The sequence below is a fragment of the Pteropus medius genome, unplaced genomic scaffold, assembly GCF_902729225.1.
Source record: "Pteropus medius unplaced genomic scaffold, Ma_sr-lr_union100, whole genome shotgun sequence".
Taxonomy (NCBI): domain Eukaryota; kingdom Metazoa; phylum Chordata; class Mammalia; order Chiroptera; family Pteropodidae; genus Pteropus; species Pteropus medius.
Genome location: NW_024343732.1, coordinates 1,794,932 through 1,817,751, shown reverse-complemented (window position 1 = coordinate 1,817,751; position 22,820 = coordinate 1,794,932). Strand labels below are relative to the sequence as shown.

The following is a 22,820-nucleotide window of genomic DNA, read 5'->3' as shown; positions in this document are numbered from 1 at the left end:
AATTCAGACGGCAGCAGGCCAGGATTAGAAAAAAATATCAGGGAGAATCTCAGTGAATTCCTCTGCAGCCTTCAAAATCCACTTCGAGTGACTGAGCCAAGGGTCTGTTTTCACCCCGCCCTCACCCCACTCTTCCTTTACTTTTCTTGGCCCTTCACAAATCAAGACATTGGACCACCTCTTTGTCACTGTGGGTTTTATTCACTGTCAGCTCCGGGATGGAAGAAAGGAGCAAGTCATGCATAGCCTTGGTCTAGCTCCAACACCAGGCAATGCTGGGCGGGGTGGGGGAATGCAGAGTAGGCTGCAGTATATGGAAAGTGCCCTCACCACGTGGAGCACAGCAATCTTGCCAGCCGCCTCCAAATGGGAAGTGAAGGCTCTGTGGGTCACACAGTATCACAGGCTGGCTGTATCTGACTGACATGACTGTATTCAATCTTCTTTGATGGCAAAGCCCACAACAAGGCCTGGCTGCCTGCTCTAACCAGGCAATTGTAGTACAAGTCTCCACCCCTCACCAGGCCTCAGTCATTTGTCTATAAAATGGGGGTGACGACATCACCTCCAGCCTTCTCAGGCTGGCTGAGGAAGAAGCTGTGAGTAAAAGCACTTGGCACACAATGGGTGCTTAACAAATGATCACTGGGATTAGTTTTGTAAACACGTGGAAACTCAGGCACAGAGTGGGGAAGCAATATTCCTAGAGCCAAATAGTGAAACCAAGATTCAAACTTGTGCTTCACGGCCTCCCTGTTGGATTTTCTCATTAGAATTTCATCCCAGGGAGGCTCTGACACATTGAAGGAACCCCCGGGGGGTGTTTTAGACACATTATGGTCCAGGGTGAAGTCTTGTCTTAAGGTGGACATTCTTCTGCCCTGGCACTGTCTTTTGAGGCCTCTGCCTCCTGGGCACTCTCCTGTGGAGTGAGTGACCCCTCTGCCTAGTGCCCACATCATCTAAGCCCACAGGACCAGAGGCAGACTATAGCCAGGCTGGCCTATGGGTCGAGGCTACAATGGTGAGAAGCAGCCTTCAGCATCCAGTCCATCATGAGGATGATTTTGTTTTGTGGTGTAGGGGAATCAATTACGGACTCTCCAGGTCACATCCAAATGGCCCAGACAAGTGAGCTGGGCTGTGACCTCTTAAATAGGTAGGTCTTAGGTCAGGGATGGGATCAAGTGACACACAAAAAAACTTTAAAAGTACAGAAAAACGAGAAAACATGAACACATGTGACTCGTCCAAAGTGCTTCCTTCTGAGCCCCAGGCACAGGATCTGCAAACAGGGTCCCAGGTGCATGGGGCAGGACCCAGGCAGCTGCCATCACAGGAACAGCTCCGTCTGGCCATTGCTTATAAAAAGTAATAAATTAGTTGCAGGGATTTGCTGCTATTTACAGTGCCACCCTCATCTCCCATTTCTGCCCTACAGCCCCAGACTGATTGGCACCAGAACACAAGGGAGGCACTTGACTCCACCTTTGAGCAAGGACCATGATGGCTTCCCGCTTTCTGGGTATCCCAGGCTGCTGGCTCAGTGTCCATCCGGGTGCCACTTAATTTGAAGAATCTTGCACAAAAAATGCATGATTTCCAGGCCAGGAGGAGGCCAGGTAGGAGAAATCAGTCCTTCCCCACGGGTCCCAGGGCTCCTAGCACAGCCTCGGCACCCTCCACTGCAATCTGTGGCACCACAGCAGGCAGCCCAGTGGTCTCCTCGGGTGGCTCATCAAAGCTCACCTCCTGCACAGCCTCCTGCTTCTTGAAGGAGTCACGGCGCTCAGACAGGTGCAACCGTCGCATGACCACCAGCTCGGAGTCTGGCCCACGACTGCGACGCCCTGGTTCCCCATCTAACCGCTCACCTGCACCCAGCTTGTCGGCTGACTGGCCTCGGCGTAACCTTGGGGACCAGGTGGGTGTGGGTGGGTGCCCGGGCAGGGGTGAGGGCGAGCGGGGTGGGGGTGCAGGCACAGGTGGGCAGGCCAGTGGGGAAGGCGGGATGCTGCTGGTGGACTTGCGGCGGCCAGCCTTGGGGCGGGGTGGCCCTAGCTTGGCAGCCAGGCCATGCAAGGAGCTGGGGCGAGTGTGGCCAGTGGCAGCTGGAGAGGCAGGGCTGCTGGAGCTCGGAGATACACTGGGTGGAGATGCAGTGTCTGTGGGTGACAGGTGAAGGTCAGGGCCACTGGCCTCATGTCCCCAGCCTTGAGGTGGAGCCCTGGGACTGACTGCACATGCCAAAACCCAGCATGCCTGCTTTTCCCGCCTCCTATTTGCACAGGCAGTTCCCTTGGCTTAGATCTGATGAACTCCTATTCACCCATCAAAGCCCTAGCTCTTATTCACCTACTTCTCACCTAATGAACCACTCATTAAGCCATTAAATTGGGGGGTAGTAGGGAGCCACGGTCCGTCCATCCATTCAATGAGACATCCACCTACTGGTCCCCAGAGTTATCCAGCAAGGGCCCTGCCTCTTCTCCTGTGCTCACCTCCCTACTCCCAGGCCTCAGCCACGGAGGACACTTGGTCTGAGGAAGGCAGAGGTAGCATAGATACCATCAGCCCCAGAAGGTCAGGGTGGGCCAGAGGGAGAGACAGGGCAGGGAGGGCTTCCTGGAGGAGTGGCTCTGTGGTCCTCTTCCAGGAAACCTTCCCTGTTGCTCCTCTGGGTTGCCCCAGCCTGTTTCTCACAGACTGGGAGTCCTCAGTGTTGGACTAAGTTACTATTCTTTCCTGCCCTAGAATAATCTTTCCATGCCCTCTCCAGCCCACACACCCTCCGTAGCTTCCTATTGCTCCTCAATTTTATCCTAGCTCTCAGGCCTGACCTACCCCCCAATGCCCACGCTTCAGCGTGCCCCCAAGCTTTCACACCCCTCCTGTCTAGACCCTTTTGCTCATGATGTTCCCTCTACTAGGCTTACCCTTCCTTGTCCCCGGACCTGTCTCTGTCTAACCCCAGGTTGCCTCTTAGACTCTAGGTAACTGGAAAAGCCCTTCTGGTCATCTGTTTCTTACATAGTGTCATTCCATCCTCCCATCTCTGCCTGCTCCCTCCCCAGGTAGCCCTGAATGCACTTACCGGCTGGGGCATCGGGGGCGGGGCTGCGGCAAGGCATGGTGGGGCTCGGGGAGAGGCTGTGGGTGGGCGAGCCTGGGAGGCTCTCGCTGGATGACAGGGAGTGGTGGAGGCCGGAGGAGAAGCTGCGGCTGGTATGCAGCACTGATGACTGTTTCGAGATCTTCTTGAAGAGCGACTTCCGCCTATGGGTGAGAACCCCGGGTGCTCCAGGATTCCTGCTCTCAGTGAGATCTCTAGGACCCCTGCCCCCAGCAGTCCCACACCCCAGCTGATATAGGTCCCCCATCCACTCTCTCTGGCTGCTCACCGGTCCTGCGTCTCCCGCCGGCGACTCCGCTTGCTCCTGCGTGCCATGCGGCCCTTGGCCACGTTCTTTCGGGCGGGACCCACCTTGATGGAAGTGTTCTCCAGGGCTGTGGTCCGGAGGGTGATCTTGTTGCTGCTCTGCAGGAGTGATGGTGAGGGGTCACCTGTGTGCCTCCATTTCATGTGCGCCCCTCCACACACCTCCTACTCATCCTTCAAAGCACCAGATCCTAGCCACCCACGTCTCGCTTAATGACCCACCACTCACTAGGCCAAAGATACGTGCCTACCGTCCTTGTGCCCATCCGGTGAGCTGTCCACCCACCTGCTGGTCCCAGGAGTTACCCAACCCGGGGCCTGCCTCCTCCTGTGTCCCCACACCCCGGCCTCAGCCCCTGAGGACTCTTAGTTTGAGTGAGGCAGAGATGGCACAGGGTCCGTGGGATCAAGGATTCTTGGAGGAGTAGCTCCGAGGGGTGATGTTAGGGACCAAAAAAAAAAAGCACATCCTGGGCCAAGGGGTGGGGGCGTGCAAGACCTGGAGTTGGGATGAGGGTGGAGCAGTGTGGATGGAGAGGAGACCTACAGAAACCTCAGCATCAAAGGCCAAGGGGTGGTGGAGGTCCTGGGAGTCCAGAGGGAGGGAAGGGCGTGAGGGTCCTGGGAGCCCTGAGGACGGGCAGTGGGGGCGGCACCTTCAGCAGCAGCTCAACAACGTCCATGTGCACCAGCCCCAGGACAGACTCCCCATTGATGTGGGTGATGAGGTCTCCAGCTCGCAGGCCCGCCTCCTGGGCGGGACTCCCCTCCTCCACGCTCTGAGGGGAAATGGTGGGGTCAGCTGCTTGTTGCAACAGCAGGAAACCCCAGCAAGCTGTTGCCTCTCATGCTGCCTGTTTCCCTGACCTTGGGGCTGTTCAAAGAATGATCAGTGGGGAGAGAATGGCCAAGCCTTGGGCTGGGGAAGGGAGGGCAACCGATCCACTGTGCACCTGCCAGCAGGGGGCATAAGCTTCATGCCCACTGAGGGTCTCTGTTCCTCTGTCCAGCCCTGTCTCCCTTGCCCAACCCCCTCCCCATAACTGACAGGGACAGCAAAGACCCAGGGGGCACCAGCTCCCTGCCCTGGGCTCCCAAACCTCACAGACTAGGAAACAGCTCCAACCAGGTCAGGCTGTCCCTGCCCACCCTCAGCTGAGCTCACCCAGACGACATGGTGCACAGTGTAGATGTCACTGTCGCCCATGTAGACGCGAATGGCCCGCAGGCTGAAGCCATACTTCTTGCCAGAACTGTGGATGACAATGGGGGGCCGCAGGCTGCCGCACACAGGGGACGGGTCTCGGCTGGGAGAGGAGTCACGGGATGACGGGTTCGAGGAGAGTGAGCGTGGGGACAGGGGGCTCATAAGGGGGCCTCCACTGCCATCATCTGCAGAGACGAAGGTTAGAAAAGGGGTCACTCCTTTGTGGCCCCTCCCTGATATAGCGCCTTTCCGCCCCCCACCATACTGACCACTCTGGCTGCTTTGCTGCTGCTCCAATGCCCTAAGAGTGGTCCCCCTACTGGACCTTTGTACATGCAGTGCCCTCTGCCAGGAGTGCCAGTCCCCCAGGTCTCCCTGTGCCCAGCTCCTTCCTTTCTTCTAGGGCTCAGGTGCAACATCACCCTAAACGACCCCCTCTAGCTCCAGACGCCCCATCCCACAGTTAAAATGGACATGGACAGACAAGCAAAGACTAGATCAGGCCATGGACATTACCGGCTGTGATGATGAGTGAGAGGGCGGACACTGAGGCCGACTTGGGCACACGGCCCCCGCTGGCGGAAGCCTTGGACTTCTCAGGGGCTGGATCTCTTGGGCCCCCAAGGCGGCGGCCCCGGCTGGCATCCAAAGCCCGTGGTGTGGAGTGTCGGGCACCAGTGCTGTTGCTCCGTAGGCGTGAGTGGCTGAGGGTGGCAGGGTCAGCTGGGGAGTTAGCAGGGTGAGGGCATCAGCCTGGCCCTCAGGAGGCAAAGTGGGTGTGGAAACAGTCTAGCCTCCTGGCCTTTGCTCAGGCAGTTCCCTTGTTCTGCACAACCTTCCTACATTGCTCTCCCTGGAGAGCGCCACTCTTCAAGTCCCCAACTCCAGGAAACCTTCTCCCCACCCATCAGACCCCTAGCTTCCCCCTCTCGGAGCTCCTTAGCCCCATCCCTCTCTCTAGGCCCATCCTGACTCAAGAAAGCTGGGGGCTCATTAGGCACCAAGCTCAGACCTGAGGTATCTCCTATCTTAAAGACTTTGTTAGACAAGTAGATGTTCTCTTTGCATAACTCCTACTCATCCTTCAAAACCCATCTCAAATAGTCCTTCCTCTAGGAAACTTTCCACGACACCACCCCTCCCACACTGGACCCCACCTACCAGAGAGGGTCGAGGACTTGGGCATCACTGGAGTGGCTGCTGGGGGCGGGTCAGGCTCCCCCAGAATAAAGACAGGTCTCTTGGGGCCCACAGGGGCTGGGCCAGCTCCCTCATCTTCTGATGAGAAGGCAAACTTGGGCATTGTGTCCAGGCTGATGGTGCTCAGGAGAGAAGGACTTGGTCCCCGCTCAGGCTGGGAAGAGGATGAGTGGCAGGAGGAACCGGAGGATGTCCAGGACCTCAGCCTAAACAGGGAAGAGCCCAAGTCACGCTTGCCAGGTACCCTCGCTCCGGGACACCCAGTCACCCCCAGTGGCCACATCTTAATTCTCAGCCTAGAGTCAGGGACAGTTTGTAAATAGAGAATGACTTCCCCTGCCTGCTCCATTCTCTGTGTCTACCCAAAGAATTCCTATTCATTTTCTAAAATTCAGCTTCCAATGCCCATCCTCTAGGTGATATTATTTCTGTTGAGTCTGGACTTAGAAGGCTAAATAGGAGTTTGTTAGCAAAGGGTATCGTGGGCAGAGGGAAGAGTGCACAGCTGTTTTGTTTGGTGCAGTTAAGAATGCAAAGCCAAAGGGAGTGATGATAGGGGCCAGGTTGGCAGGGGTTGGACAGGTTGGCCAACATTTGACCCTTTTCTACTGGGTTACTTGGAAGCTCTTTCTAATGCTAGATTTTGTGGCTCTACCTCCAGCAGACTTGGAGTCTGGATCTGCTTATATTGCCCAGCCTACCTACCACCCACCTACCGGACGTCGGTGCTCAGTCGGCGGCCATACTCCCCATCACTGCGTTCCCACCCTTCTTCTCGGTCCTCACTGAAGCTCCGTTCAGCGAAGGTGGGGGTGGGCTGCACGGCTAGGAACTCGGAGCTGCTGTAGACCTGGGGAGTAATAAAAAATAACAGTAATAACAATGAAGGCAGGAGCCGCACCCACTTCCTACATGCCTGATGCTTCCCTGTGATTCACTTCCTTAAATCCTTACTCAGCACATCCCTAAAGACAGCAGAGTCTGTAGCCCACTTTACAGGTGAGAAACAAACCCAGAGGGGCCCGGCCACCAAAGTAGGCCACAGCCAGGGTTTCTGTTACTGATCGGGACACCCTGCCCGGGGCCTAGGCCCACAAACAGTGCAGACGGTTTTCTGAACAAATTACAAACAAAGGAAGGAACTTAAGTGAAGCTTGTGAGGCTATAACATGACACCCAGCATAGGATGTCTAGTCACAATAGCCAAAAAAGTGGAAACAACCTAAATATCTATCAGCTGATGAGGATAAACACAATGTGGTCCATCCACATGATGGAATGTTACTCAGCCATAAAAAAGAATGAACTACTGGCACATGTTATAACATGGATGGACCTAAAAAACATGCTGTGTGAGAGATGCCGAACACAAAAGCCCACATTGTGTGTGACCCCATCTACATAAAATGTCCAGAAAAGGCAAATCCATAGAGACAGAAAACAGATGAGTGGTTTGTTAAGGGTTGGGAAGAGGAAGGTGGGGAGTGACTGCCAATAAGGATGGGGTCTCCTTTGGGGGAGACAGAAATGTTCTGGAACTAGATAGCGGTGATGACTGCCCAATATTGTGAATGTGCTAAAAGTCACTGAATTGTACATTCTAAAATGGCTAATATGGTATATTTCACATTGTATTTTATCAGTTAAAAAAATGCAAAAACCTAAACAGCTCACAAGTTTCCTGAGCGCTACCTATACCCAGAGCCTGGGCCCCACCTTGCTGAACCGGTGGGAGCAGGATGAGAACTGGGGGATCTCTGTGGACGACTCCTCGTCATTGGTCTCGTCGTCCTCAGAGCCCAGGTGCCGGTACCGTTCCGAGCGTGCTGTGGGAGGGAGAGGCACGTGCAGGTGCAGTGGCTGTGAGGCTGGTGGAATGATGTGGGGAGGGTGTCCCCGGCGGGGTGGCGCAGGGGAACTACCAGGGCAATGGCCTTGGGACCATGCCCGGTGCATTTAGGGACCACGAGAGGCTTGGGCAGCAGAGTAAATATCTGGAAATCCATCCCAGCTGTGCCCCTAAAAGCTCCGGGACTGTTGGTGGGAATTCTTGTGTCTGAGCCTTAGTGCTCTCAACCTTGAAACAGGTCACCCAGAATTAGGAAAACTGTGTACCTCCAAAGTCAAGTATGTTCCTCGCTTTACAGAAGAGGAAATGGACACTTAGAGAGGACCTCCGACATGCCCAAGATCACACGGTAAGTTCTGGAGGAGGCGCTGAAAACTGAGGGGATTTAGTGTTTGGCCGGACCCCTGAGTGAGGAGAACCCACTGAAGTACCAGCGGGGAACCCCTTCACGGAAGGTCGGCAAGGTGCCCCACCTTCCTGTGTGATACAAGGTTCCATGCCAGGAGGCTGAACCTGTTGGAAGAACCCAGGCAAAGGTCTGCCACACTCAGTGCCTTGGTTTCCCCTCCTGCAATCTGAGGGGGTGCTGCTCCTCCTGAACCCAGAAGCACAGGAAATCCCAATGGCAGGGGATGCACAGACCTGCTCCAGCTTCTCACAAAGCTCAGAAAGTCAGGAGTTCTAGGCCCACGGTGAGGTGCCAAGCCTGGGCAGAGACCCTGGCAGATAACCCTCCCCACCCTCAGGACCCCAACTCACTATCGAAGTAGCTGGTGTCATCCTCGGCTTCGAGCTGTGGCACAAACTCAGCCTTGTGTCGTAGGAGCCCTGCCCAGTCCAGCGTCCAAAAGAAGGGGTGCTGCTTCACCTCATGGGTGCCACCTGCAGACATGCCCAGCTGAGCTCTGTGGGGCCCCACTCCCATGGCCCCCGGGCCAACACAGAACCAGAAAAATGGGAGGGGAAGCCAGCTGCTGATTAAGAGGCCAGAGAGGAATTGAGCTTAGGGCTTGAACCCAGGCTCTACTCCTTTCTCTGCTGGATTCTGAGATCCCACCACCCACAGAAACCCCAATGCCTTAGAAGGGCTTCCTTCCTGGCTTTTCCACAAGTTTCTACTCCACGGAGAAGAGCTGACTGCGTGAAGGCTCCCTGTCCCCCAATACTGGCCCCTACCATTCTCTCCCATGGCCAAGTTTCATCATGAACATGACCAGCAATGGCCGTGTTAATGCATGGCTACACTCAATTAGTTCGTTAACCATTCACTAGGTGGCTGGGAAAACCGGAATAGTGGGATCCACTGGGCTGGGCCTTTGAGGACCTTAGGACACAGCCCCTGATCTTGCAGGCTCGCATACTCACTCAGCCTCGGTGCCCCCTGTCTACATCAGACCCAGCTACCTGCTATTCCTTCAAGATCTTATGCTAACTCCTGGCAAATTCCTATGTAACCCTCAAAACCCGAGCTCCAAGTACCCCTCCTCCATACAGCTCTTCAAGTAGAGCTTTTGTTTACCCCAGCCCCTCAAAATACCAGTGCCCAGACGGTCCAGTGGGCTCTGCCGGAGCAGCCTGGTGATGAGGTCCTGGGCATCAGTTGGAAGGGCCTCCTCCCCATCCGGCCACATGATCTCATCTAAAATGAGGGGCGGCGGGAGTGAGGGCAGAGACAGTCCTTCCTAGCACCTCCCACCACCCCCCTCACTCACTGAGCTCCAAGCCATCAGCTTCCTCTGCTCCTTCCAACACCCCAGGCTTGGTTCTACCTCGCAGCCTTAGCTCTGGCTGTGCCCTCTTCCCAGAGCACCTTCCCCTCCCCTATGTCTGTGGCTGCCTCTTGCTCCTCCAGGTTTTTGCTCACAGGTCATCTCTGAAGCCTCTATGACTCTCTATTTAACGCAGCACCCCAGCACCCCGCTTCCCCCTCCCCTTTCTGCTGCTTCTCCTTGGCATTTTTGGCCTCTAATTGCTTCATAATTGGCTTATTTATCTTGGTTACCGTCCGTTTTGCCTGCTGGGCAACGAGCACCACAAGGGCTGCCCATTTTGTCCCTCGGTCATGTCCCCAGTGCAGCTGGGGCCAGGCACATCATAGGTGCTAACCCACACATGGGGCTGCTCCCCTCTCTAGCACAGGTGGAGAAAAGCCCCAGGGTGATCGACACTCAAACCTGGGGCCACAGAGGGTGGAGAACGCACCACTGACAACCTGGCCGAAGAGTTCCTCGGGGGTGTCTCCGAAGAAAGGCACACAGCCCACCAGGAACTCATAGAGGACGATGCCCATGGCCCACCAGTCCACTGGCTTGCCATAGCCCTGACGGAAGATCACCTCGGGTGCGATGTACTCGGGCGTCCCGCATACCTGGGCCAGGGGAAATGGGCAAACTGAAGATGGCCCCCAGCATGGGAGAGACCGGTAGGCCGGGGCCAGGCAGGGAATAAGGAGTGAGTGGAATTACAGGGGGCATTTTACTTTCTTTTCTTTGCTGCCAAGTCTTGCCACGTCCTGGGGTCAGGCTCCAGACAGAGGGGGCCCAGCACCCAGGGCGCCCGCCCACCCGCTCACCTGTTTGTCCACGAACTCTCTGGTGTCCTTTTCAATGTGGCCCTCATAGAGGTTGGTGGCCATGCTCATGAGCCCGATCTTGGACAGGCCGAAGTCAGTCAGCTTGATGTGGCCAAGCGAGGTGATGAGCAGGCTGCAGGCAAGCAGGTGACACGCTCATGACTGGGGACCCAGAAAGTGGCTCCTCCTGCTGCCTCAAACTTGGGTCTACCTGGGACTGGCTGGACTCCTCCACGGGACTGGAAAGCACTTTTGGTGTACAGCCACATCATTGCAAGAACCAATGGGTCTCAGGCAATGTTAAAAATCTGGCAAACATTTCTGTGCACCTACTGGGTGCATCTGGTGTTGTTATTGAGCACCTACTGTATACTCGGCTATGCAAAAATAAATTTTCTGAGAATCACAGCTTCTCCCAACTGTGTGTTAAAACATCTTCTGAACACCTGCTGGGGGATCTACAGTGTATTTCTATACATGTGTCCATTATTGTAACAAACTAACTGCTTTGTAAATACCTATTGTTTACAACCCATGTTGAAAAATAAACGTATCTTGAGCACCTGCTGTATATAAAAATATTTCCACGTACTTCATGCGTGCACCCAATTTTTAAAAACTTGCACACCTACCACGTATGGTGCTATTTAAGTTTTCTTGCTCAAATATATAAATGGTTTGCTAAGTGATAGAGTTCCATGCTCTTTATTAGTAAAGTCACATTTTCACACACCTCCTGGGTACCTGTGCCACTTAAAAATAAGTTTCTAAAGAATGTATGGTGTATATTTAAGTTGTTGAATAACTTATCTATTTAGCACCTACTGTGTACTTTGTCTCTATAAAGAAACAATTCTGTGTTCCTTTTATGTGCAACCACTGTTTTTTAAAAATAAGGGGTATTTCTTGAGTAACTACTGTGTACACCAGCTGTGGAAAACACACTTTGGCATATCTACCAGGTGTAGCCACACCTTCCAACACCAAGGCTGTGTAGCAGGCCTGGGGCTACTGCTGTTAAAGACAGTCGACATTTCCTGAGCGCCTGTGGGCATACCCATCTAAAAAAAACGTTCATTTCTTGAACACTGACTATATCTGCTATTTAAATTTTTTTTTCCTTCTTATAAATGCAATGCCTGGGATTCCCTTCAAATCATCCAGTGGGGCAGGGGGGGGGAGACTGAGGGGATGGGGAGGAAACAGGGTCGGCTGAGTGTTGGTAGCTGTGGAATCTGAATATGGGCATAGGGCACTGTAGCTTTCTGTTATGGGCTGAATCGTGTCTCCTCAAAATTCACGTGTTGGAGTCCTAACCCCCGGTTACTACCAATGTGACCTTATTTGGAGATAGAGTTGCTGAACATGTGATTACGTAACATAGGTCATACTGGAGCAGGGTGGCCCCTAATCCAATATGACTGGTATCTTTATAAAAAGGGGCAATTTGGACACAGACATGCACAGAGGGAGGACGCCACGTGTGATGTTGGAGAGATGCTGCCACAGCCCAAGGAAATACCAGAAGCCGGGAGAGAGGCCTAGAACAGATCCCTCCCAGGTGTGTTCAGAGACCAGGGCCCTGATGACACCTTGATCTTGGACTTCCAGCCTCTAGACTGAGAATAGATTTCTTTTGTTTAAGCCGCTCAGTCTGTGGTACTTTGCTATGGCAGCCCTAGGGAACTAATGTACCTTCTGTTGACTTTTGGTTGTTTTTAAAATTTTCCAAAGTGAAAATGAAAAAATATTTTTGTTGAGCACCTACTGTGTACACTTATCCTTCCTTCAACCTTTCAAGGCTGGGTACCTTCCACCGTGTCTCGCAGATGAGGGTCCTGAGAGGGACAGGTCCTGCCTTGGGATCTGACCTGAGACACCTGGAAGACCCCACCACAACCTGGGATGATCGCAGAGAGACCTGCTGGGCACAGAGTTCCCTCAGCACAGGTCCAAGCATATAGCAGGTGCCAAACACACATTTGCTTTGTTTTCTAAGCCACCTGCAAACTACAAGATGCCCTGAAAACACCCAGGGCTCTTAACACTTATGTTCACACCTCCACGTAGCAAATACCTGAGAAATGTGTCATTCTTGCCTCATATCCAGAGAGTACTCAATATATGGATGGCCCATTCTTCTGTACATAGCAGGCGCTCAATTAATGCAGGAGGAGAGTGCTTTGAAAATTAGGTAGGGGTTACAAAGCATGAAGGATTATTCACACTCATGCTGTTTCCCACTCACCCATAGAGGACCTGGCATATAGTAGGTGCTTACTAAATGCTAGAATAAAAACATCCCGAGGCTCTCAGTAAACATATACTCTTCCTTTCTTTCCTGCACTAATAATACACAACACGAGCTCAGTCTTTTTCTTCACATATAAGGTCTTGCAATGTGCATGCTCCTGTTCCCTGTATACAGCCTGTGCCTCAGAGAGCATGTTTTTTCTCCTTGTGAGGTAGCAACTCTGAGAGGGCATGATCCATTCCAATGCAGTTTGTGCATCCTAAGTGCACATTCCCTCTCCTTGCATGGCAGCACCTCCATAATTGCACAGTCCTTTCCCTGCGTACAGCAGGTACCTACTAAGAAATCACTCTCCTCTGTACATACCAGGTGTTCAACATGTGCAAGTTCTCTGCCTTCCTGCCAGGAGGGACCCCACGATGCCAACGAAATCCAGATACCCAGGAGTCTTGAGCAGCCCCAGACCTCGCTGAGAGGCCCCGCCCCCGCACAAGCCCAATCCCCACCCTCAAGCCTCTCTGGTCAGTCCCCTGAGGCCCTGGCAGCTCACTTGTCAGGTTTGAGGTCCCTGTGTACAATGCCGTAGTTGTGCAGGTATTCGAGTGCCAGCACCGTTTCCGCGAAGTACATGCGGGCCATGTCCACGGGCAACGGGCCCATGTTCTTTAGAAGCGTGGCACAGTCACCGCCTGCGAGGGACAGACATGCTCGGAGGCCATGGGCTTTATAGCCACGCCCAATGCCTCCACATTCTCCCTGCTTGCTGCAGATGGTTCCCAGTGGGTCCTGAATCAGGGTGGGGAACTGAGCAGGGGACGGGGGAAGGTAGACCCTGCCCCCGACATTCTCCCCTGCAGGGCAGCAACTCTGTAAGTGAATAGTTCCCTCTCTGTACACAGCTGGTGCCTCCAAAGTGCATGCTCCTTCTTGCCTGGCAGCACCTTGGTAAATGCCAGTCCCTCACTTACCTGAAAGCCCTGCAAACCTGAACCTACAACTATCTCCCCCTGGGCCCCTCCAACCCACCTCTCCATCCCCTGCTCTTACTTCCAGCCCCCAGGCCCTGCCAACCAGTCACCTGCCTAGGATGTCCACCCATCTACCCTTCCCCCATCTTCCAAGGTCCCGCCCTCACACTCTTCCTTGGGCTCCCCCAGCCCCGCCATTTGCATCCCAGACTGAGGGTCTCCAAGGTAGGCTGGGACCCCACGGAGGACAGAGCAGACTCCAGCCTGGCCCAAGTAGAGGGGGAGTCCCCAAGCACTGGAGGCATGCGAGCCCCGGGGACCGTACCTTCCACGTACTCCATGACCATGCAGAGGTGGCGCCGGGTCTCGAAGGAGCAGAACATGCTGACCACGAAGGGGTTCTCAGCGAAGGTGAGGATGTCGCGCTCCACGAAGACCTGCTGGATCTGGTTACGGAGCATCAGGTTCTGCTTGTTGATCTTCTTGATGGCGAAGCGCTGCCGTGTGTCCCGGTGCCGCACCAAGTAGACAGCCCTGGGGGAGGAGGAGGGCTCCCTGACGCCTGAGCTTGAGGCCCTGGCCGGCACCAGGAACAGACCTGGGCCCAGGACCCAACCTGCTGGGCCTTGGCCTGTGTTGTGCCCTCCACCTGGGACACCTTTATCCACACCTGGCCCCTCTCTCAAAGCAGCCACTGTGAGTTTAAACCACCCGCCTTGGTATCTTATAAATGAACCGAACACAGCCTGGAAAATTGGACCTCAGATTGTTTATTTATTCACAGCAGGCTGAGACCCATTAACTCAAAAGCCTGCACCGAACTCAAACTGATTTAAATATAGTCCAAATAAGCAGACTTTTTAGCCATTTAGAGCCTGCTGGCTTTGTATACCTGGTGAGACTATACCACCGTTCCTAGCCACAGATAAACCCTGGGGCTATAAGGAATCTATACACGCTGCTGCTACTCTTTGGGGCTCTCTGACTCCCCCATGCTGCTGATCCCTTCTCCCATCCCCCTCTGATGGTCTCATGCTGTCAGAGACTCCCGCCTTGTACCCCAGTGACAAATTTTGCAGTGACAAATAATGCTCACTGCACGCTACTGCCACCGTGTGGTCATCTTTTTCTCTGATCAGAAACCCCCTACACCTGGGACAGGTAAGGGCCTGGATCATGGACAAGCCCATACCAAGCCATGCCCAGTGGTGTTGCGTCACCACGTCCCTCTGCAGGCCTCAGTTTCCCCGTATGCACACTGAGGGGCTACCTGAACTTCAGCCTCCCCCATCTGAGAAATGGGTCTATGTGGGACCTGAGGACTCACCCATAGGCTCCATTGCTAATGAGCTTAATGGTCTCGAAGTCACTCTCACATGGCTTCCTCCGTGATGGGCCAACTAGAGCACGGCTCTGGGGACAAGAAGGATTCACGGTCCTGACCCCCTGAGGAGCGGGCTGGGCTTTTCTGGCTCCCAAGTCCTGGTGCCTGATGCTACTTTCCCCCTCATCCAAACTTCTCCAACTCAGAGTCGAGTTTCTGACTGAGCTTCTGCTCAAGCCGTGCCCTCCTCCCAGAAAACTTCTACACATCCTCCAAACACCTTTCCAGTGCCCCCTCCAGCCCTGCCCTGCCCAACCTCCACAGCGCAGCGGTCTCGCTTCCCCCACCTTCCCCGCGGTCACAGGAATTTATTAAGCACCAACTACATGTAAAACTTCTGCAAACACAGCCCCTCCCATGTCTGCCTGGTTTGCCCTGAAAAGAACAAGACAGGTGGGGGGCCCCAAAGCTCTGTGCCTCACCTCCAGGGACTCGGGTGCTGGGGGCTGTTCGCTGTCATCCAGGTGACTCAGAGGCACCATCTCTGTAAGACGGGGGAGGAGCCTTGAATGAGGCCTCCACGCCCTGCCCCTGCATCACCCAAAGATTTCCTAAGGCCTCCAGGACCCATCTGGGGGCTGGGGACATGGCGCCTCCCCTGACCAGCTCCCATGATACTGCCAGTGAGCCCCTACTATGTCTAGGTCTCAGCCAAACTCAGGAGGCTAGACTGAACAATGAGGAACCATCTAGGACCAGTGGGCAGCCCAGGCTCCACCTGCTCAGTCTTCATCAAACTCTGGCTCCAAACCTTGGGCCTGTGAACATGAGCCATGACAGGGGCTCCTAACAACTTCGTATCTCAGGGCACGGCCCAGGGAGGTTCCCCTTACAGTCCAGCCCCATGGCTCAACAGAGGGGTGGCCTGAGTAAGTGGTCCCTGATCATGAGCTATGACGATGGCATTGAAGCATGTCTCCTGGTCCCAGAGCTAGGCTGGGATGTGGCAGTAGAGCCTCAGGGCTGAGAGAGGCCTGGGTTTGAATGCAGTCCCTCCCACTCTCAGTAAGCCCTCCAGGGAGCTGGGTAGGTGATTTCCCCCATAGCCCCAGCCAACACTTTCCCGGCCACTTCCCACACCCTCTGACACCAGACCCACCCCAGAGCAACCTGTTATCTTCACCAGACAGACAGGAAGATGGCCACGGCCACAGAGTCAATCTAAGAGTGGTATGGCCTTGGACACACCTGTCTGATCCCCTGTTCAACCTCATCTGTGCAAAGCCTCACTCTAGTCTCTCCAGCTTTAAGTAAAGATGATATGGCAGCCTGGTCCCAAGGTTAACACAGCAATGATGCTCAGTGGACACTGGCCACTGTGGCAAGGCCTTGCCAACCTCCTTGCCTCCCGTAAGCTCCTCTCTTTTCTCCATTCCTCAGCTGCACCCCCTTCTTGCTGCTCCTCCGAAATCCAGGCATGGTCCCACTTTAGGGCCTTTGTTGTTCCCCCACCTGGTTCCCCTTTCTCTCCCCTAGATCGATACCTGGTCACCTCTCTATCCTCAGCTTGAACATCATCTGTTTCCAGAGCCTCCCCTGACTGCCCCTGGACAAGGCCAGTCCATGTTCCATGCTCCCCTCATGCCATGTCTTGATTCCTCTGTCCTGGTTGTTTGGGAAAGTTCTTGCCTGTGGGTGGCCCTGTCTGACTGCGAGTCTACCTCCAGGGCCACAGGAAGATGAAACTGGGAAAAGGCTTTGTGAATTTGCAGGACGATGTGAATGCCATTGCCAGTGGTGGTCCCTGGTACCTTGGCCCATATCAACTTGGCATTAAAGACAGAGGCTGAAGGCCCTGGCAGGTCAGAGGATCCAATAAGCAGCTGCCTGACTCTAGAATCCCAGGCACTTTCCCCATAGTGGGCCCTGCAGGTGGCCGAGGGCAGAACACAAAGAGACGAATATAGTATGACTCTCCCCCGCCTCTCCTTAGTCTCTTCTATCCACCCTGCCCCACCTCAGCTCACCCTCAAGAGGGTCCTTAGCCAGGCCCAGCTGCCCAATGATGTACTGCGGCAGGTCCGTCTTGATGCCCTGGCCCTCACGGGCCTGGCCCTCAGCAGCCTCCAACAGGTGGTAAAACTCCTCAGGGTCAAACTCCTGGGGGTGCAGAGAGCTGGTCAGCAAGGCTTGGTCCCACCTCCGAGCCTTTGCACATGCTGTGCCCTCTGTCTGGAGCATTCAACTGTGGCTCCAATTTGTCCCTGGATTCTCAGCTTCTGGCCCATCCTCCAGAAAGCTCACCCCAGCCTGGCAGTACCCTGTGTTGCTCTCCAAGCCTTGTACGATGGAACTGTGTCTTATATCTCAAGGGCCTGGTCTCAGCTCTGCCGGGCCCCTATATCCAGTTGTGCAGACTCACCAGACACTCAAGGAGCCTTGCTGGCCGCGAGATGATGATCAGCAGCTTCCGGACCAGCTGGACGATGAAGCTGACCTCCTCACTGTCCGAGCGCTCATGGGCCTGGCGAGAGGTGGGCAGGATGTCACCTGTAGGCCCTTAGCCCTGCCGTGTACCACCTGGGGACCCTCAGCTCCAAGCCCTGACACCCACATCCTGCAGCAGCCTCTCCAGCTTCTCCTGCATCTCCAGAAAGTAGCGGGAGGTGACAAGTGCCTCTCCAGACTTGGCCAGGCAGTCGCGGGCCAGCTCGATGATCTGGTGGTGGATGAAGCCTAGGACGCCGTCAGCCAGCGCCAGCCGGGCACCAGGTGCAAAGGCAGCAAGGAACTCTTGTAGACGGCCCTCCATCTGGGCTGTGGCCTGGGCAGAGGAGATGGATGGGGCTAAGGAGCAACACACACAGACTGGGGCAGGAGAGACAGTTGAGGAGAGAGATGTGATGATGGAGTTGAGGGCTGGGAAGGGGAGGATTTGAGACTGAGAGGGAAATGGACTAATATAGGGTCACAGCCAAGAAGACAGAGAGTGCCTGTCTGTCACACAGAGAGGGACAGCAATGTGGAAGGGCATTGGGGCCAGTCCATCCTACCTTAGGGAACCTCTCCCGGTACACGTGATTCATCATGACGATCTCATTGTCGAAGGTCCCTGTTGTACGTCCTGGGCTGAAGGAGAGGGTAGAAATGGTCAGCTTGTGACATGGGACCTGAGACCCAGCCCAAGGGAAGGAGTCGAGCCAGGCTCGGGTAGGATCAGGGCCAGACGGGGAGGAGAAGCCACGGTGTGGGTCCCAAAGCCAGTCTAGGGAGGGGCCGGGGCAGAGGGTCAGAGGTCATGGTCCACCTGAGGCTTCGGGAGCGGGGGCGAAGGTGGGGTGAGCGGTGGATGCCATCCTCATCAGCCACGCTCTCTGAGCTGCGGAAATGCTTGGACAGGAAACGCAGTTCGTCTGGTGTCGGTTGGAAAGGAAGCTGGTGGAGACGCTCCCGGGAAGATGAGCTTGACTGGCAGGAGGGGGTATGAGAGCAATGGGTTCATGATCAGTGCCATACCCAAGACCCCAGCACTACCCCTTAAAGCCCTGGTGGCTGGCTGGTCATCAGATGGTAACTCTCCTGCCTGGCTCCTATGCATTCCTCAGAACCCCAGCTCCAATGCTCCCTCCTCCAGGAAGCCTTCTCTGCTTTTTCCCTGGGCAGCACTGAGACCCTCTCTGGCCAGGCCCTGACCCCATAGTCTAGGAATATCTCTGTGCCTCAGACTGGGGGTTCCTGGGGCTGAGGCTATATTCTCCCAGGGACCCCGACATTGCCCAGAATGGGGCTCGGAGGGAGCAGTGAGGATGTTTGCTGACTGTGCAACTATCTGACCCCTTGAAAAAACCAAAGACATGCTCGTTCCCTCCAACCTCGCACCCGCCTGTCTGCCTGCCAAGGTGGGACTGTGGGTACCGAGACGGTGGAGCTGGGTGTGTTGGTTCCATAGCCAGAAGATGGGAGGGATGCGAGGGACCATCTTCTGCCGTCAGCCCTGGAGAGGAGAACCAAAAGAGTTGGAAGGAAGGCATGGCCCCTGTGGTTTGTGGGGACCAAGGGCAGACACCATGGCTGTCAGATTCTGGCTCCATTGGAGGAAGGACCCTCTATAAGGCTGAGAACAGCAATTCAGCGTAAGCAAGTCCACTGTGTGTTTCCTTCTCATCCTTCAGATACCTCTTCTGGGAAGTCCTCTGTGACACCGGCCCCCATCAAAGCTGCCACCTCTCTGAGTTACAGCTGCTGGGGTATATGCTGGCTGCCTCCATCAGACTGAGAACTCCCCAAGGGCCAAAGTCCAGCACCTCCTTCCTCAGACCTCCAGCACAGGGCATGGCACACAGCAGGCACTCAATAAATGTCAAATGAATAAGTAGCATTTAAATGCCTGGCACAAAACAGGTCCTACATCAACTCTTATTAAGTGAATAAATGACTCTCAATGAATTAATGATTTTTAGACCCTGTGGTGTCCCCTCTCCCCGCCATAGGGCTCATTGAAATTACCTGTCCATGCGAGGCATATGGCTACAGAAGGCCAAGCCAGGGGCAGAAGCCAGGAGGGACCACCACAGGGCAGGGGCCGGGGGAGGGGAAAAGGCCAATGAGGAGACAAGTCCACCAAGTGCATACCTCCTGCCTGTCCCCTCACCAGTCATGAGGATACCATCCCCCAAAGCCAGGGACCACTCACCTCCGGGCAAAGGGGAAGTTGACAACTGACGCAGCTGAGAAGTTCCGGGGACTATCTAAAGGGCTGTTGCCTGCTGAGAAAGCCGGGGGGAAACTGAGTCATCGGGGGTGGAGACAGGACACAGCGCCTACCCGCCTGCTCCCCACGCTCACCGGTTGGGACTGACAGTGGTGACAGGGGCCGGGAAAGGGTCGGTGAGGGTGTTCCTACCACGAGGCTCTTGCGGTTCCCGCTGCGGCAGCTGTTGGGGGGAGATGGAGACAAGGTCAGGTGCTGGCCCACGTGCAGCGGCTTCGTGGCAGGATAGGAAGCTGGGCATGACCGCTCCCACTCTGTCCCCAGCTGGATTCCCCCATGGCCTTTATGTAGTCCAGCCTCTGAGGCCCAGTGGGAGTCATATTTGACAGACATTACTATTATTAAATCTACTGCTGTTGTTGTTATCATCAGTGGCAACACGAAGTGCTTGTGGCCTCCTGGTGGTCACTGTGCACAGCCAGGAGCCCCTGGCTCACCTTCTCAGGCTTCAGTGTTCACAGTCCTATGCCCACATCTTTGCAGACGCTGTGGCCTATGCCAGGAGCTCTGGCAAATAGGGCAGAGAGTGGAGAGGACCCTGGAGCCTACAGGTGGATTGAAGCAGTGCCCCACCCCATTTTGTACACCGTTTCCCGGGGCCACTGCCCCAGTCTCTCGGCCATGCCGCTCCCCAAGATCCCCTCAGAATGCTAGTCTGACCCTTAAAAACCCTAAAGTCAGCATCTTGAACAGTTGGGTCCTGTCTCCAGTTTTGCGAAAGTGTTGCCCACACATTTCCCTCCCTCCTTCCCTGCCTTCATCCCAGATCCTTCTGGCCACCAGCCTCCAGCCTAGGCTGCACCCACCTGTGCCCCAGCTCCACACTCCACCCTGGCAGGAGGAAGTTGGGAGCCACATTGTCCCCACCCCCACCCCCAGAGCAGTCACCCAGCAACAGCTCTGCTTGCTTGCAAGTGCATCAGCCCACACACCCCAGCTGCCAACGCAGCTCAGCCACAGTATACTGCGCAGGGAGGGAGATGAAACCTCAGGCTTCACAGGGCAGGAACAGTGTCCCAAGCAGAAGGCACAGTGTCCGTCAATGTGTGAGAGAGCACAGTCAGTCACTGACTCAGACAAGACGGAAAAGGAGGGGGTGGTCCAGCTTGCCTATGGCTGCCCCTCTGAGCCTGTTTCCTCATCTGTATACCTTGCAAGGTGCTGGGAAGATCTGGTGAAACTCCTACACAAGGGCCCAGCTTTGGGCCAGCACTGGGTAAATAGTGGTGGTTACATGTATTGTCATCTTTCTCCTGACAACGCTTGTGAGGACTGGTGTGTGGTCAGTGTAGGCCACGTCTCCCCAGTGAATTAAGTCATTATTTAGCAATCCCAATGACCCTGGAGGTGGGAGAGACCAGATGTACCCATTTCCCAGCTGGGGAAACTAAGGCTAAAGATGTCGACAGCCACAGGGATTGTCCTCTAGTTTGAGGTGCAGAAGCAAAAGTGAAACCCAGAGGTTCCTGAAAAACTTCCTGCCCACCCCCCTACACACACTCGCCAGGCCCACATCCTCTCCTCTGCCCTCACCTGGTTCCTTAACCCACCCTCCACCTCGTACCCCATTTGTCACTTCCAACAGCATTCGGGAAAAACACTTGGCCACCTCCCTCTTGCTCTCAAGTGGAGCCTTTTTGAAAACAGCCAAATTGGAGGTGTCAAAGGGAAAGTGGGCATCATCTGTTCACTTCCTGAGTATCTATCGAGTGCCAGCTATTTGCTCAGTCCTCCCTGGAGGAGGCCTAGGACCCTGAGAAGCAGCCTAGCTGTTCAATCACTACACATGTGGTTCAACAGAGAATGAGAATATGGTAGAACACAGGGGCCTGAGGCCAGTTTCCTGCACCCACTCCCCGAGGTGCCCATAAGCCCTCTATGGCTCCCCATGGTCTGAGAGAAGAGTCTAAGCCCTTGGACATGGCATTCGAGGTTCCACTGTCCAGCCTCTGCCTGTGCTCCCCTCTGGGAATGCCCCAACCCAGCACAGATGAGACACTCAAGCACAGAGAGACAGGTGAAGGAACTGTCCCAGGTCACAAGGCCTGGTAGTGCCTGAGGTGGTATTTGAACCCAGGTCTAGTAGAGCGAAGGCCCTCATTTAGGCTCTCAGCTTTTCAGAAGGGTAAACTGAGACTACAAGAGAGGCCAGGCTTTGCTCTGGTTAAATCCAGCAACTGGTGCTTCTGACACCCCACATGCACGCCAGCCTCACGCAGCAAATATGTTTGTGAACCAACATTTCTGAGTGGGCCCCAGGGACAGACCAGCCTCGGGTTTTCCAAGAAGCACCTCCCCAGGTCGGCCTAGGCCTAGAGCCCCAGGTTCGAATCCTGCTTGTCTCAACTCCTTGCTGCCTCGTCACCACCCCAGCTGCAATCTAGACGGAGAGACATCTCAGTGCGGGTAACGAGGGGGAGCAAGGAAGGTGTCTGGAACCCTGCCGGATCACTCGATCGCAAAGCGTCCTCCCCTGTCCGTCTACCGCGCGCACAGTGGCCCTTGCCACGCTGCCGGGTCACACTCCTGGCAACTCGTGTCTACTCGGCCAGCCGCCGCGCCTTTGCCCGCGCCGTACCCCCTACCTCTTGGAGCGCTGCAGCAGCGCGCCCTTGGCCAGGCGGCTCCGGTGGCCGGGAGCTGCCACCGCCGTCCAGTAGCTGGGGTCGGACATGCTGCTTCTTCCCTTTGTGCCACCCGGGAGGCACGCGGGAGCAGCCGGCGGCGGCAGGGCGCGAACCTCCGCGGCGGGATCAGCCCCGGGAGCCCGGCGCAGCGGGTCAGGGAGGGGGGGTGCGCCGCGGGGCTGGGGGTGCGGGGCGAGGAGGAAGCGCGCGCCCGGGTGAACCCCGCCCAGATGAGCGCGGAGGCGGGGCCTAGAGCGGCGGACCTGGAGGGGGCGGGGCAAGCGACACGGAAGCGAGGCCAGCAGCCCCGTGTGCTAGCGAGTGGGCAGGGCGTTGCCAGGGCCGCGGACCGAGAATGGGGACGTTGCCAGGATGCGGGCGGCAGGGGCGGAGCGTTGCCAGGGCTGCGGGCGGCGGGGGCGGGGCGTTGGCGGCACCTGGATGTTGGCCCTTGGAGTTTGGCTCCTTTTCCTTAAAATGTAAATCTGATCAGGGCCCCTCTTTCCCTCTCAGGCGGCGCTAACCATCTCTGCTGAGTGAGACACTCAGGCCTACCCAACGGTTTGGCCAGGGTTCAAGCTACCACGCTAACGCTGGCTCCACTCCTTG

At 55.5% G+C, this 22,820-nt stretch overlaps 1 protein-coding gene and 1 long non-coding RNA gene across 17 annotated transcripts in view; one reads left to right on the top strand and one right to left on the bottom strand.

The window, feature by feature from the left end:
• Positions 1-179: 179 nt before the first annotated feature.
• Positions 180-22,820, bottom strand: part of MAST3 (microtubule associated serine/threonine kinase 3) — a 35,166-nt gene continuing 12,525 nt past the window's right edge. For 4 of the 15 annotated variants that reach the window (XM_039867849.1, XM_039867860.1, XM_039867851.1 and 1 more), the window contains 25 exons: positions 19,659-19,747; positions 19,507-19,579; positions 18,693-18,807; positions 18,121-18,281; positions 17,867-17,942; positions 17,428-17,637; positions 17,236-17,337; positions 16,841-16,973; positions 15,296-15,357; positions 14,817-14,902; positions 13,815-14,023; positions 13,072-13,210; positions 10,268-10,400; positions 9,898-10,063; positions 9,233-9,334; positions 8,455-8,577; positions 7,563-7,672; positions 6,563-6,696; positions 5,808-6,052; positions 5,163-5,369; positions 4,605-4,831; positions 4,096-4,218; positions 3,402-3,538; positions 3,095-3,276; positions 180-2,165 (listed from right to left, as the gene is read on the bottom strand). In XM_039867849.1, coding sequence (XP_039723783.1) covers positions 1,633-2,165; positions 3,095-3,276; positions 3,402-3,538; positions 4,096-4,218; positions 4,605-4,831; positions 5,163-5,369; positions 5,808-6,052; positions 6,563-6,696; positions 7,563-7,672; positions 8,455-8,577; positions 9,233-9,334; positions 9,898-10,063; positions 10,268-10,400; positions 13,072-13,210; positions 13,815-14,023; positions 14,817-14,902; positions 15,296-15,357; positions 16,841-16,973; positions 17,236-17,337; positions 17,428-17,637; positions 17,867-17,942; positions 18,121-18,281; positions 18,693-18,807; positions 19,507-19,579; positions 19,659-19,747 — 3,877 coding nt within the window. In that variant the 3' untranslated portion in view covers positions 180-1,632. Of the gene's footprint in view, positions 2,166-3,094; positions 3,277-3,401; positions 3,539-4,095; positions 4,219-4,604; positions 4,832-5,162; positions 5,370-5,807; positions 6,053-6,562; positions 6,697-7,562; positions 7,673-8,454; positions 8,578-9,232; positions 9,335-9,897; positions 10,064-10,267; positions 10,401-13,071; positions 13,211-13,814; positions 14,024-14,816; positions 14,903-15,295; positions 15,358-16,840; positions 16,974-17,235; positions 17,338-17,427; positions 17,638-17,866; positions 17,943-18,120; positions 18,282-18,692; positions 18,808-19,506; positions 19,580-19,658; positions 19,748-22,169; positions 22,809-22,820 lie in introns of those variants that run through there. The other 11 variants (XM_039867850.1, XM_039867861.1, XM_039867855.1 and 8 more) reach the window with 7 other exon arrangements.
• Positions 1,793-7,567, top strand: LOC120606550 (uncharacterized). Of its 2 annotated transcripts, XR_005653911.1 has the most exons (4): positions 1,793-1,924; positions 5,050-6,086; positions 6,508-6,845; positions 7,490-7,567. It is a non-coding gene; the product is annotated as an uncharacterized LOC120606550 (long non-coding RNA). The 2 variants fall into 2 exon arrangements; XR_005653912.1 differs by lacking the exon at positions 7,490-7,567 and having other exon boundaries at positions 6,511-6,733.